General features: G+C 49.7%; 1 protein-coding gene across 1 annotated transcript in view; it reads right to left on the bottom strand.

The window, feature by feature from the left end:
* Nucleotides 1-15,321, bottom strand: part of CACNG2 (calcium voltage-gated channel auxiliary subunit gamma 2) — a 111,050-nt gene that overhangs the window by 14,885 nt on the left and 80,844 nt on the right. The window contains exon 2 of the mRNA XM_045555121.1: nt 1,022-1,105. Within this exon, the coding sequence (XP_045411077.1) occupies nt 1,022-1,105 (84 nt within the window). The remainder of the gene's footprint in view (nt 1-1,021; nt 1,106-15,321) is intronic.

Below are 15,321 nucleotides of genomic sequence, written 5' to 3'. Positions count from 1 at the left end.
CTCTTCCCAGCTGCCTGGCCGACTTCATGTTCCATGGGCTCCTCAGCGAAGCCAGATTCCAGGCTGCCCTGAGAGCTGGGTTTGATGTGAGAAGGGATTATTGAAAGAGACAGGGGCAATCCACATAATAAAATGCCTCCTACGTGTTTCATACAAGTGATCTCAGGGTAATGCGAACTCCTCTGCTGTGGGGGGCGGGGCGGAGGAGGGGCACCTGGGGGGGGGAGGTGGGAGGGGGCGCTGCCCTGGGTGGAGAGCAAACCTCCGAAAGAGCCAAAGAGCCGTCCTGAGAGCCGCTGGCTTTGCTGTCCCCGGTGTCAAGGACTCTCAACCCCTCTCTGGGAAATCCTTTCTTGGGGAACAGGTAGCCTTGTTAGTTTTTGCTGATGCTTGAGAAATTTCCTTGGGGCCTCAAAATGCTTTCGCTTGATAATGTCTCAGGTGGATTTAAGATCGCAGCTGTTACAACAGGATTTAACTTTGACTTACTTGACTTGCGGGGGAAGAAAAAAAATCTCATATTTTTTTCATTAGAACTTCCAATATGGCACTGCCTGGTGGGTTTCTTCATTTAATTATTCAAGAAATATTTACTGAGCGCCTATTAAATGCCAAGCGCTGGGCTGGGAATATCACGGTGAGCAGTAGGGAGTCTGCCTGAGCGGAACTGGGAGATGGTCGCTCCGACAGACAGGGCCCCACAGCATAACAAAGTGCTGTGCTCTGGGAACCCCTGCAGGAGGCAGGAGGGACTTTCTGAAGGAGGTGACATTTCAGCTGAGACCTGGACGACAAGTAGGAGTTTGCCAGACAAAGGCAGGAGGGAAGGGTGTTGCAGGCAGAGGGATCAGCATGCGTGAGGGTTTGCACTCCAAAACTTAGGAGGAGAGGAAGGAGGCTCTGTGTTTTCCTTCCCTCTGCCGTGACAGGGCCTCTAGGTAGGCCTGGTGCTTGGCTCTGTGAAGGATGGAAGGGCAGGATCCAGCCCCAGGAAGGAGAATAAAAAATTGTGTGCACTCACGGAGGAAATATTCTGCTGTGTCAGCTTCGTAATCTGCATCCTCTGGGAAGTGATCGATTTGCTTGCACAGACCTTTGAAGTTCCCTGCAAAACAAGGGGAGAAGGAGCACATGACACATCTTAGCTTCTGGGGGTGGCGGGCCCAGGGCCCACCTGCTTCTTCCTCACTTCTCACTTTTCAGAAGCTGCCTGAGCCCTCTCCCTCACCCCTAAAGGAAGGTACGGCTTTGTCTGTTTGGACATCTGCCGGGTGAGTCAAAGCACACACGCCCGCAGTACTGCGGAGAGGATCTAAAGCCTAAGACTTCAAAACCCTGCCTTCCATCCCTGCACCGGGGCTTCTGAGGATTAGCTGAAGCTTGGCGGCGGTAAAGGTTTGATTCCGGGCTGGGGACTGCCACTAAGGAGGCCGATGAATGTTCAGCAGCTGGTCGCTGTGCCCCAGCTTGGCTGGGAGTCGCCCTGCATTTTGCGTGTGAGAAAGCAGCAGATCGCTTTCCAAAGAGGGCAGACCCCAGACCGAGGCCGACAGACTTTCCCACGGCCCTTTAGAGGAGCCTGTGAAACACTTTCCCATCTGCGATGGCGTGGAGTCCGCCATCCCCAGCCCCCAACAGCTCTGCAATAAATGCAGTTTGAGCCCCCTGGGAATGGGCCCTCAGCCAGGTTATTGAACTGCACCCCATTTTGGCTCTTCCACAAGCCTGTGTGATGGGTATTGTCATCCCCATTTTACAGATGAAGAAACTGAGGCTCAGGGAGGCCAAACCATCTGAATAAGTATGTGTGGCTAGGACATGATGGAATCAGGAATCAAATTAGGGCCTTTTAACTGTATATCTTTCCTGCGCGACTGCTGAGATGGTGAGAACTGGCCCAGGGAAAATCCTAGCCCAGTGCCACAGCGGGTCCTCACTGGGGTTCACCGAGTGAGCATATGAACTCTTGAATGCAAACCGATGCATGAGAATGGATGAATAGAATAGAATTTACGGTCACCAGAGTGTCAGCTTCATGACAGCAGAGACTTTTGTCTGTTTCATTCACCATCGTATCCCCAGCGCCAGCGTAGGTGCAACAAATGTCTGGTCACTTTCTCTGAATAGAAAAAGAATGGAACCTATGCCCACCGTGGGTGAGATGCAGGTTCTGTAGCTAGACTGCCTGGGGCCAGCTCGAGCCTCACGGAGTTGACTTGGTTTCCTCCTCTGAGAGTGGAGATAAGAATTCTTCCCTTGCAGACTGTCCTGGAGGTTAACTGAGCTGATCAGAACGTGTAGAGTACTCAGAACAGTGCTTGGCACCTCTAGTAAGTCTTTGGGGTCGTTGATGTGAGAGAGAAATGAACTTTGACTGTATTCAGCCACTGACATAGTAGCTGGTATTACCTAATTAATGCAGTCCTCAATACATGTTAGCAATGTATTTTCTTATAGAGTCCTAAGATTCCATATCTCATAAAGTAGGAGTAAATTCTATTATGTGCTGTAGATATTATTCAGGAATTTTAAGGCATTATTACACATACCTGTATATATAGTATATAGGTATACTATTATATATACTACGTATAAGCATTTTAGATATTTCTAGCTATTATATGCTACATATTACAGAGAAAATATTTAAATCCCCTCCCCTCAACTCATACACAAGCTTTCCCTGGACCAAATTCACCAACTTCCCTGACTTCTGCAAGAAAAACAATTTCCCCAGAGCACACTGGGACTTCTGGTAACTAGACTGAAGCTTTGTACGGCCACTCACAATGGTCCCCTTGGGCAGGTCTCTTCTCTGAGCGTTTTGGGCCCTCTCACCCCACCTCTGGTCACCCCTCTTCCCTCATGTGTCTCCTCTTCCTAGTAACGTATCCCCTGATCCAACCACACACCCTTCTCTGCCTTCCCTAGGAGCAAAGTCTTCATACAGCTGCTAAGAGGATAAAAAATTTCTCCCTATTGTTAAAATTACAAATCAGTGTGTTTGAAAAGCACTTTGCAAAGCACTTTCTTTCAATTCAATCTGACAAATATTTCAGCAGCTCGGCGCCTTTGTAAGGACTCTGTGCAGGAGGCAGGCTTGAGAGCAGTACTGACATGCCCCGAGGCTCCTAACAAATTGGGGACAAGCTCGACCCAGAGGGCCCCACGCTCCCTCCTGGTGGGCCACGCCTGCTCTGGTCCCTACACAGGGCTGTTGGCTCCTAGCACAGTGCCCGGCACAGAAGGCAGGCCCCGGAGATGCTCCTGGAGAGGACGAGGGACACAACCAGCAGCCCAGACCTCCCCTCTGAGGCCAGACCCGGGTACCCAACTGCCCAGTCGACATCTCCTGGTGGACGTTTTAAAGGCAGCGGACCTGAACTCATGACCTTTCCCTCAAGCCTGGTCCTCGAGAGGTACCGACCAGCTCAGGGAACACCCCTCCGCGGCTCCCTCGTGCCAGCCGAGCCCGCTATCGTTGCCAACACCTCTCCCTCCTCACTGCGGGCGCCATCCATCACGGCATCCTGTCCTGTGCTAGTGCCTCGTGTCTCTCAAACTTGCCAATGTCTCCGTTGACAGCCCCACCCACCACCAGCTGCCACCCTGTGCCCCTGGATGACTGCGTAGCCCCCCCACTTGTCATTTTGCACCCATGCTTATCCCTCCCCACAGAGTAATCACAGTGATCCTTTGAAAATCCAGACCTGGTCATGCCACCTCCAGCTGAAAACAGCCCACAGCTTCCCGGTGCTCTCAGGGAAAAGCACAACATCTTTTAACAGGGCCTGATCCCGACTCCAGCCTCACCTCCCACCCACCTCCTCCCTCTCTGGGTCTTCTTTCCTTCCATGCTCCTTCCTACCACAGGACCTTTGCACATGCTGGTCTTTCTGCCTGAGCCCCCACCACATCCTGTGTGGTCTCCTTCTCCCGACCTCCTCCTGCCCTCCCGCCCTGTGCTAGTGGGGCATCTACACCTAGCTGACTCATGCTGGCTGCTCTGTGGTGGGGGAGACGGGTTAAGGCATGTGTGATGCTGGTGGGAATGTTCCAGTAGAAAGGGAAGACGTGATGACCTGCAGCGAGCGGGGAGCAGCGTGAGAGGGATGAGGTCCAGGATCCAGGCGCAGAGGCGGATGATGGTGCACCAGGAGGGAGGGGGCACCTGAGGGTGCAGTGTGGGTGGGGGGGCAGGGTGGGAGCTTGTAACACTTCTCTTCTCCTTGCTTCTATTTTCCTGACGAGATGGGGAGCAGGATCATCAACTGAGAGTGGGGAGGGGAGGAAGGGAGGGTTGGAGATTTAAGGAAGGAAGAAGGGAAGTGAAATCTTTCCCATGAGAGTGGGACGGGGGGTGGACCAGGCTGTGAAGCGTGTGTCGGTGGCTTGAAAATCCCTCTTTCTCCGGCCACATCCGGGGTGCGGGTGCAGCAGAGCTGGGAACTTTCCTGAAGCTGCCGTCAGCCAGGAGGGGCTTGGGGAGGCGAGTGCAAGATGGGGAGAGGGTGGGGGATTAGGAAGGATCGCAGCCTCCAGGCCGCTAAAGAGGAAAACGAGGACCCAGGCAAGCAAGGCTGGCACCGGCGGTGGGGTTGGTGCGTTGGGAGCCTGGGCTGGGGGTGAAGAATTGGAGTCAGGGGTGCATGGGAGTGAGCTGGACGGTGGCACGTAGCTGTCAGAGAGTGGGTGTCCTCCAGATTGAGGAGGGAAGCGAAGGGTGAGACCGTGAACCTGGTGGCTCAGGTCGGGTGCAGGTAGGGATGATATTCAAAGTGTCTAGTAGCTGGGAAGGTCATACAAATCCACATATAAGACAAAAACTAAAACGTTCGCTCTTATTTTCAATATACATCAAGTATATATTAAGAAACTGCCTTAAAAGTTGAAGTGCAAATGACTCATCACATTATTCTAATAAGTCCCGAATCATTGGTTTTTAGAAATTAACGGTGTGATCTTATGATGATGACGAGCTGACTGATGGCCCTATTGGGCCATGCTTTGACCGGGGCACAACACCAGATGCCGCCCAAACTTCCGTTAGAGCGAGAGTCGTCGGGCTCAGCGAGTACAGACTCTTCTCCTAACTCGTCCCTGTGTCTAGCTGGGGGACCTGGCCGGGAAACCGGCCCTCGGTGCTCGGCAGTAGGGAGGGCAGACGCGCTCATGGGGGTGTCAGGGCTGGTAGGAAGATTCTGTTTCTCCCGCCTGCCCCCCTGTAGGGCCAGATGTGCCTGAGCTGGGCTCCGAGCTTGTAGAGCCTGGGGACAGAGCTGTGCCCCCGACCCATCTTTGGGGAGCGGCGGTGGGGGGGGCTCAGTCCCAGCCCCACCTCCTCTCTGCCTGGCCCAGCCTAGGAGCCACCCTCTGCCCCAGCCCTCTCCCCTGCACTTGGTGGGACTGATCTGAACAACAATATTTCAACACTTAACAACCAGAGTGGCAGCACCGGCATGTGCAGGCTGTGGAGGGAGGGCAAGGCCAGGTACAGGAGGGACCGTGTGCCTGACTGCGGTGTCTCTGGGGATGACCGCAGGGGTAGCCTTAGAGATGCAGCCTGCGAGCTGGTGCTGAACTCCTCAGTATCTCACACCAACTGCTGTCTTGTTTCTTTGGATGCAATAAGCTCCTCAAAAGCCTGGTCATTAGAGGCCGAACAGACGCTGTTTTATTTTCCACACGTTCATGAGACGCCCACAAGCCCAGGGGTTGTGACGGTTACAGGTGCAGATGGATCCAGGTGCTCCAAAATCTGGCATCTCTCTCCATCTCTGTTTGACTTTCCTCCCAGTTGGCTTCGTTTTTAGGCAGGCTGTCTCTCCATGGCAGAGACTGAGGGCTGACCAAGTGCCTGGCACTGGGATGGTGGTGGGAAATCTACCCTGACCTCTGCCCTTCGGGGGCTCACATGCTAGGGGGAAGGACAGAAAGTACAGAATCTACTAGAGTGCAATGTCTCACTATATTAGAAGGAAGTCAAGGCCTTATGGGAGCACAGTCATTCAGCTAACATTTATATAGCACCAACTGTATGCCATGCTCTGTGCAACCTGCAGAAGACACAGAGACAAGAATATAGGCTTTCTGTCCCCCAGGAACCTGCAGTCCATGGTGGCAGATGAGCAACAGATGCTGTGGTGCGGCAGGATGTGTGTGGCGACAGAGGAAAGCAGAGTGTGTCTGGGGCACGCAGAGTGGGTGTGTCGAGGCGTGGGAGTGTGAGGGTGATACGGGCCGTTGCGGGGGTGCTGAGTGGGTATGGAAGGTGGAGCGGTGTTAGCCAGGGGCAGCAGGCAGGGGTGTGTGTGTGCGGGTGGAGGTGTGAAGAGGAGGTCGTGGAGGGGTGAGGAGGGCTTCCCAGCAAGAGCAGTCAGGGAAGTGTCCGACACAGGAGGGAACAAAGTGTCCCAGGGTGAAGGTTAAGGTGGTGGTGTGTGGAGGGCAGGAGATGGCTAGAGAGGGGGGCAGGGGCCAGATCCCGCAGAGGCCAGGCTGAGCTGAGGAGGGACATCTCACTGCCTCCCCCTGCACCCACTGCAGGCACTGGCTTGAGCTCTGGAGGACAAGGGTGTAGGGGAGACTCTCCCACCAGGAGCCATGAGGGCCTTACAAGGGGCTCAGCAGCCTTGACTCTCCATCGAACCCGCACCCCGGAAGGGCACAGGGGCCAAAGCAGAGGGACTCTAGGCCAAGCCGAGGCGGAAAGGCCCAAGGCCGCGCCTTAGGCTGCCACAGCTCTGCCTCCGGGAGTTTACCGTTGCAGGCTGGGAATTGCAGCTCGCAGGTATTAAGCAGTTTAAAAAGGAGGTTTCATCAGCTTTGTAGAAAGCACATTAATATCTCATACCAACTGCCGTCTTGTTTCTTTAGATACAATAAGCTCCTCGTAAACCTGGTCATTAGGGGCTGAACAGACGCTGTTTTATTTTCCATATATTCATGAGCCGCCGCAAGAGCAGCCCGGGAGCCGGGAGGGCGCACGGCGGAGCCGGCCGGGGCGCGGGGAGGAGGTTGTCTCAGTAATTTTTTAAGTGAAGCAAATGAAGGGTTTGGTGGGAGCTGCTTTCTCTGCGTTTTGAACCTTTTCTGCTCCTGGCTTTTTGCTTTCCTGGCAGGGCTCTCCCTGACAGCAGGGGTTTGCGGGACCTCGGGAGGGTGGGCCGTGCCTGGCTCGTTTCCCACGGGAACCCCAGCCCCAGCACAGCGCGGCCACCAGCTGGGGACGGAGGGTTTGACACCACAGCGCGTGTGGCAGGCCATGGGTTTGCTCATTCTCTCATTCGATCGTTCATTTGTTCATTCATTCATTCAGTGGACGGTTCTGAGTGCCTACTGTGTGCCGGGTACTGGGTGGGCACTGTCAGGGTTGGAATAGAATAAGAAGTCTGTCCTGGTGACCTGCCTTCCTCGAATTGGCTCTTTCTGTGAGCGCTGAGCTCTCACCTCTCCGAAGTCCTCAGCACTCGGAGGTGACATGGACTCTTGCCCACACAGTCTCCAGTTGTCTCCTGTCCTGATTCCCATCTCTGCAGCTGCTTCTTCAGCTCTGTACTTGGGGTGCTGGGGGAAGAGGCTGGGTTCAGACAGCAAGATTGGGCTTCTGGGCCTGGTGCGGTGAGCTGCGTGGATGGGAACAAGTTATGCGACCTGTGTGTGGCTCAGTTTCCTTTACTGTAAGAAAGTGATGTTAATCCTTGCCTGGGGGGTAAGGGGATTGATTCTGAAGACTCAATGAGATAAAGAAGTGAAGGCCCCATTGTGGTTTCTAACCCAGAGCAGGCAACCAATAAATGTATTCTTCCTTCTCTTTCTTCTTCTTCAACGACACCTCTTTCAGGAGGCCTTTCTTGATTGCTCTCAGTTGGAAAAACTCTTTTCCTCGCCTGTGTTCCCGTGCAGTGCTCCTCAGATTTTAATGGGCATAGGAATCCCCTGGGATCACGAGAAGCCAGATTCTGGGTTGGTGGGTCTCCGCGCCCTGAGACTCTGCATTTCCTACTAACTCCCAGGTGACGTCCGTGCTGAAGGGTCCCTGCGGGACCACGCATTGGGCTGGGCAGTGAGGCTGTCGAGCACCTTTTATCTGTGTTCCTCATATTCTATTCCGGTATTGTTGTTTGGGAACAAATAGCTGCATGTCTGCAAGCTCCTCAAGGGCAGAATTTCTTCTAGAGAGTTCCCTGAATATACCATATTTTCCTTGACTCTAAGATGCTCACATGCACGTTTCAATGTTTCTGAAATTGAGATGTGTCTCATAATTGATGGGTTCATTTACTGCAGCGTGTCTTTTTTCTCCTGAAAAATCATTATTACATTGATGGTGTGCCTTTTAATTAGTGATAATGGCTACCTGACAAAAGTTTATTGAACAAATGAACAAATAAATGAATGAATTAGTGTGTGTATGTGCACGTACACACACGTGTGTGGCCAGGGAGTATGCCACACATTTCCACTCTCCTAAACAGATGAGTATCACGCCAAATATTAGAACCTGGGATATCAGGACCTTTTGTGCTTCTCTTATTAAATGCCTATTTGACAACATCAAAATGTATGTATACCCCACAACTCAGCAATTCCTCTTAGAAATGTGTGCTGGAGAAACCCTTGCATGTATGCACAAGGAGATGTACATGACAGTGTTCATAACTGGCTGCCTGTGACAACAAAAAACTGGGAAAAACCGACATTTCTATTGTCAGAAGAATGATAGTACCTTGTAGTGTATTGATAGAATGCGATATTACACAGCAGTGAAAGTGAATGGATTATAGCTACGCATGTCGACACAGACGAATTCCACAAACAAAAAGAAATCAAGCTGAAAAAATACATGTATGGCATGATCCCATTTTCACAAAGTTAAAGCATGTACAACTAGGTCATAGATAGGAGAGAAACATGTGTGTGCTGTAAAACTGCAAAATCAAGCAACAGAACGATAAACACCAAATGTAAGAGTTTTGCTTGAGGTGTGGGAGGGCACACAATTGCTTCAACGTACAGAGGATGCTCCATTTTAAGCTGGTGGTGACCACATAGGTGCTCATTTTACTGTTACTCTTTATACCTTACTGTGACAGAGCCTACTGTTTCCCAATGTCCTGTTCTCTCCGTCTTTCCAAGTTTTGCCTGGCTTCCCAGAATATAGATTTAGTTCCCAGCCTCCCTTGCAGCTAGAAGTGGCTATGTGACTGAGTTCTGACCAATGAGAGGTTAAGCAGACATGGTGGGAGCAACTTGGGAAGAATGTCCTTCAGGGCATGGGACGTGTCCTTCTTAGCCCTCTCTTCTTGGCATGTGGACTATGGGGCCATCATCTTGGACCATGAGACAACCTTGAGAATGGAGTGCTGCATGATTATAGAATAAGATGGAGGGTACCCGAGCCACACCACCATGGAGTGTTATACCAGCCCTGGCCAACTTATCTCCAGGGCTGTGCAATGAGAGAGAAATAAACTGTCTTTTTAATTTCAGTTAAAAAGACCGTCATAGCCAAATCTAATCCTAATAAATACAGTCATATAAGTTAAAAAAGTTTAAAAAAAATCTTGTTTAAAACATTTTTAAAAATAAGTTTTATTCTGTGCATTAACGGTACACAACATGATGTTGTAAGATATTTATATAGTAAAATGGTTGCTATAGTGGAACAAATTAATATAGCCATCATCTCACGTAGTTACCCATTTTACCCCCTGTGGCAACTGCAGCTGCAATGTACTCATTTAGCAAAAATCCTGAACACAATACACTATTATTAGCTCTAGTCCTCACGTTGTACATTAGATCTCTGGACTTGTTCATCCCACATATTTGCTACTTTGTATCCTTTGACCTTCATCTCTATTTCCTCCCTGCCACCCCTGACCTTGGTAACCACTGTTTTATTCTCTGGCTCTATGTATTTGACTGATTTCATTTCCTTTGGGTATATACCCAGAAGAGGGATTGCTGGGTTGTACAGGAGTTCTATTTTTAGTCTTTTGAGGGCCCTCCATACTGTTTTTCCATAAAAGCTGCACCGATCTACACTCCACCAACTGCGTGCAAGTATCCCTTTTGTCCACATCTCACCAACACTTGTTATCTCTTGTTGCTTTGACAATAGCCTAACAGGTGTGAGGTGGTATCTCACAGTGGTTTTGATTTGCATTTCCTTGATGATTAATGATGTTGAACACCTTTTTCTGTACCTGTTGGCCATTTTTTAAATCATCTTTGGAGAAATACCTATTCAAATCCTTTGCCCATTTTTAAATTGAATTATATGTTTTCTTGCTATGAAGTTGTATGAGTTCCTTATAAATCTTGGATATTAACCCGTCATTTGATATATGCTTTGCAAATATTTTTTCCCAATCCGTAGGTTGCCTTTTCATTTTGCTAATTGTTAGTCTTTTATATGCATTCAATATTAAACACATGTTTAAAAATCACATTTTTACAAAGGCAATCTGTCGAACCCTCCGTGCTTGGCATATATTAATAGTAGGTGCTCATTAAATACCTATTGAATAATGGAATGAATGAATGAATTAAAGGTGTCTCAGTGTTCCTCACACCTCTGTGTTGAGGATAAACTCTACTGCTGCTCAGTGCCAGCTGTTGCCATGCATAGGCAGAAGGGGTAGGTGGGGCATTACGGAGAATGAGTGTGTGCCAGGGAGTCAGTCCGGGACAAAGGGAGCCAGGAAGGGAGTGTCAGATGCTGGGTTGGACCTCAGACACAGGAAGAACCTCATAGATACCAGTGAAGATAAATGAATCAAGATCTGTGGGTGCTTAGAGATTGTGGAAGAGGCCCGTGGGGATGGCAGTTAGGACCATGCACTGGGGGCTGGGCTGGACTGAGGGTTCTGGGGGTGCACGAGGAGCAGGTGTCGGCCTGGCAGGAGTGAACTCAGCTCTTCTATAACTGGTTGGTGGGTTGAGATGGGCCTGTTGTCACCAAGGATGAGAACTTGGAAGGATCTGGGTTCTGAACTTTGTCACAGCTTTGCAGCTCTGCCCCTAGGGGTACTGCTGACACTAGAGTTGGCTCCCAAGGGACAGAAACGAACACACACCTGGCAGCTTCCACAGTGCCCAGGAAAACCTGAGACCCAATTCACACTACAATGTGATTGAAAGCCTGTTCCTGACGAGGTTAAGGCCTCCACACAGGTATAGGGCCACCCTACAGTGTAATCCATGGTTTGGGAGTTGTCATGGGCTATGAAGGGACACTAGGTCAACCTTCTCAAATACAGTTCACTTCAGTTCAACTCCCCCTACAGGCACACCTTGTTTTATCGCACTTCTCCTTATTGGGCTTCTCCGACATTGGATTATTTACAAATTGAAGGTTTGTGGTAACCCTGAGTAAGTCTATTGGCACCATTTTTCCAATGGCATATGCTCACTTTGTGCCACATTTGGGTAATTCTTACAATATTTCAAACTTTTTCATTATCATTATATCTGTTATGCTGATCTGTGATCAGTGGTCTTTGATGTTACCATTGCAATTATTTTGGGGCATCACGAACCATGCCCATGTAAGACGGTGAACTTAATCGGTGAATGTCATGGGTTCTGACTGCTCCACTGACTGGCCATTGCCCTGTCTCTCTCGCTCTCCTCGGGCCTCCCTATTCCTTGAGACCCAACAATGTTGGAATTAGGCCAATGAATAACACTAGAACGGCGCTAAGTGTACAAGTGAAAGGGAGAGTTGCACATCTTTCACTTTAAATCAAAAGCTAGAAATGATTATGCTTAGCGACGAAGGCATGTTGAAAGCTGAGACAGGCTGAAAGCTAGGCCTCTTGTGCCAAAAAGTTAACCAAGTTGTGAATGCAAAGAAAAAGTTCTTGGAGGAATTTAGATGTGCTCCTCCAGTGAACACAGAAATGACAAGTAGCCAAAACAGCCTTGTCGCTGATATGGAGAAAGTTTGAGTGACCTGGATAGACTGAACCAGCCACAACATTTCCTAAAGCCAAAGCCTAATCCGGACAAAGGCCCTACCTGGCTTTAGTTTCAAGAAGGCTGAGAGGGGTGAGGAAGCTGCAGAAGGAAATTTCGACAGTGGCAGAGGTTGGTTCATGAGGTTTAAGGAGAGAAGCCGTCTCCATAACATAAAAGTACAAGGTGTAGCAGCAAGTGCTGATGGAGAAGCTGCAGCAAGTTATCCAGAAGACCTAGCTAAGATCACTGATGAAGGTGGCTACACTAAGCAACAGATTTCTGTTGGAAGAAGATGCCATCTAGGACTTTCTTAGCTAGAGAGGAGAAGTCAATGCCTGGCTGCAAAGCTTCAAAGAATAGGCTGACTCTCTTGTCAGGGCGAGTGCAGCTGGTGACTTTAAGTTGAAGCCAGTGCTCATTCATCATTCTGAAAGCCCCAGAGGCCTTAAGAATTGTGCTACATGTATTCCCCGTGAGCTCTATAAATGGAACAAAAAAACCTGATGACAGAACATCTGTTTACAGCATGGTTTATTGAGTATTTTAAGTCCACTGTTGAGATCTACTGCTCAGAAAAAAGATTTCTTTCAGAATATTATTCATACTGCTCATTGACAGTGCGCCTGGTCACCCAAGAGCTCTGGTGGAGATGTACAGGGACTTGAATGTTGTTTTCATGCCTGCTAACACAACATCCATTCTGCAGCCCGTGGATCAAGAAGGAATTTTGACTTTCAAATCTTGTTAGGAAATACGTTTTCTAAGGTTATTGCTGCCATAGATAGTGATTCCTCTGATGGATCTGGGCAAAGTAAATTGAAAACCTTCTGGAAAGGATTCACCCTTCTAGAAGCCATTAAGAACATTCATGATTCATGAGGAGAGGCCAAGATATCATCATCCACAGGAGTTTAGAAGAAGTTGGTTTAAACGTCATGGATGACTTTGAGGAGTTCAGAACTTCAGTGGAAGAAGCACCTGCAGATGTGGTAGAAATAGCAAGAATTCGACTTAGAAGTGGAGCCTGAAGATGGGACCGAAGTACTGCACTCTCATGATAAAACCTTCCCAGGCGAGAAGTTGCTTCTTATGGGTGAGCAAAGAAAGTAAGTTTTTGGGATAGAATCTACCCCTGGTGCAGATGCTGTGAACGTTGTTGCAATGAAGACAAAGGATTTGGAATATGACGGTAACTTAGTTGATAAAGCAGTGGGAGGGCTTGAGGGGACTCACTCCGACTTTGAAAGAAGTTCTACCGTGGGTCGAATGCTACCAAACAGTGTCACATGCTACAGAGAAATCTTTCATGACAAGAAGTCAACTGATGTGGCAAACTTCATTGCTGACTTATTTTAAGAAATTTCCACAGCCACCCCAACCTTCGGCAACGACCATCCTCATCAGTCAGCAGCCAGCGACACGACGCAAGACCCTCCACCAGCAAAAAGATCACAGCTCGCTGAAGGCTCAGATGATCATTAGCCTTTTTTTGTTATAAAGTATTTCAAAATTAGGGTATGTACATTTTTTAGACATAATGTTATTTCATACTTAATAGGTTACAGTATAGTGTAAACATAACTTTTATATGCACTAGGAACCCAAAAAATCTGTGTCACTTGCTGTATTATGATATTTGCTTTATTGTGATGGCCTAGATGGTCTAGAACCGAACCCGTGACATCTCCGAGGGGCGCCTGCACTGAAGAGGCAGTGAGCTCAGCGGTTGGCCTTGCAGGGCCTGGAGGCTGGCTCTGGGGTTCGTGTCCCTGTCATACTGCTGAACCTCTCTGAGCCCCAGCTCCCCAACTGTAAAATAATGAGACAGAGGGACCTATCTCATAGGGTTGTGAGAATTGCATAAAATACCGTATTGAAAGGGCTTCTCACAATGCCTGTCACCTAGGAGATGCTCAGTAAGTGATCGGTGTCATTGCCCTTTGCTGGCCCTCATAGTTGGGGGGACACAGATAGATGACACACAGCCCCTGCCTTCAAGAAGCTCACAGACCAGTAGGGGAGAGACAGGTGATTACATTCGGATGTGTCAAGAGAGCATGCCCAGGGAGTTATGGGAACCATATATGCTTAGATCCTATGAAACAGGACTGTTCAAGTGACTCTGTCAACCCCAGAGTCCCAGGAGTAGGCAGGTAATGAACAAACCCCATCATGTGTCAGCAGCCCTAAATCCATCTTATGAGGCCCTGTGGCGCGGTGGCTGTGCCTCTCGTGAGAGAGCTTGAGTCTGAGTCCTCTTTCTGCAGCATTTTAGCCATGGCGTCCTGGACAAGTGGTTCATCTTTAATCCAGTATTGCGGATTAAAGCCTGTTGAGGCGGGTACTGTAACTTTTTCTACTTCCGAGCTGTGGAGGGGAGGTCTGGAATGGTGAAGGAATGCTCCTAAGGCTTCATTGCTGGTGCGCGGGAGGGAGCTGGGATGTGACACTGGGCAGGGGGTCCTAGGTGACCACTATGCCACACTGTTACAGCAGAGCCCAGGATGCTGGGTGGGTGGTGGGGGCTTGTCAGGAAGGCTTCCTGGGAGAAGCGCCATCTCAGATGAGCCGTGAGAGATACACAGAAATTGGCAGATGAAAGGGAGGGCAGGGAGGTACTAGCCAGAAAACCAAAGGTCAACCAGAGAGAGAGAGGGCAGGATGCTGAGGCCAGGGCGTCGATCTGCTTGAAAGATGGAAACCAGATGGTTGGGCTCTGTGTGCGTGTGTGCAGGTGTGTCTACCAGTCAGGAGAGACAACAGCAGTGGCTGGATTATTTAGGGCCTAAGACGTCACTCAGTGTATGGATTTAGGAGCAGTGGAGAGCCACTGAGGGGTTTGAAGCAGGAGGTTGACGAGACCAGATTTGTGCTTCAGGACGACAGCCCTGGTGGCCGAGTGGGGAATGGATTGGCGAGGCAGGAGCAGAAGCCACGAGCCCAGGTTCCTCCATGGAGTGAGAAAATGCCAGTGGCCTTCCTTGCTTTGCAAAATCCACCTCGATTTCCTGACCACAGATTCCCCAACTCCCCACTGGTTCATTTTCATTGCTTAGGCACTTCCAGTTTTGTGGCACAGAGCCAGGCCACAGTGGTCAAATGTCACCACTGGCTCACGAGGGCGGAAGCAGCTTGTGCAACAAGGATCCGTGGACCTGGGGACACCCGTCTTACCACACTCTCATTTTCAAGCCAAAGACTCTCTCCTGCTCCAAAATCTTTACGATTCCCATTGCCTGCCGCATGGACCCAGACATTCCCAGCTACCTTCAGGCCCAAAACTTTCACCCTCTCATCTCCGACTCTTCCACCATGCTTTCCCTCCCAGTGAATTAATCTCTCTCCTCTTCTCCA

The sequence above is a fragment of the Lemur catta genome, chromosome 6 (assembly GCF_020740605.2).
Source record: "Lemur catta isolate mLemCat1 chromosome 6, mLemCat1.pri, whole genome shotgun sequence".
In the NCBI taxonomy this organism is placed as follows: Eukaryota; Metazoa; Chordata; class Mammalia; order Primates; family Lemuridae; genus Lemur; species Lemur catta.
This window is presented reverse-complemented; position numbering and strand designations above follow the sequence as displayed.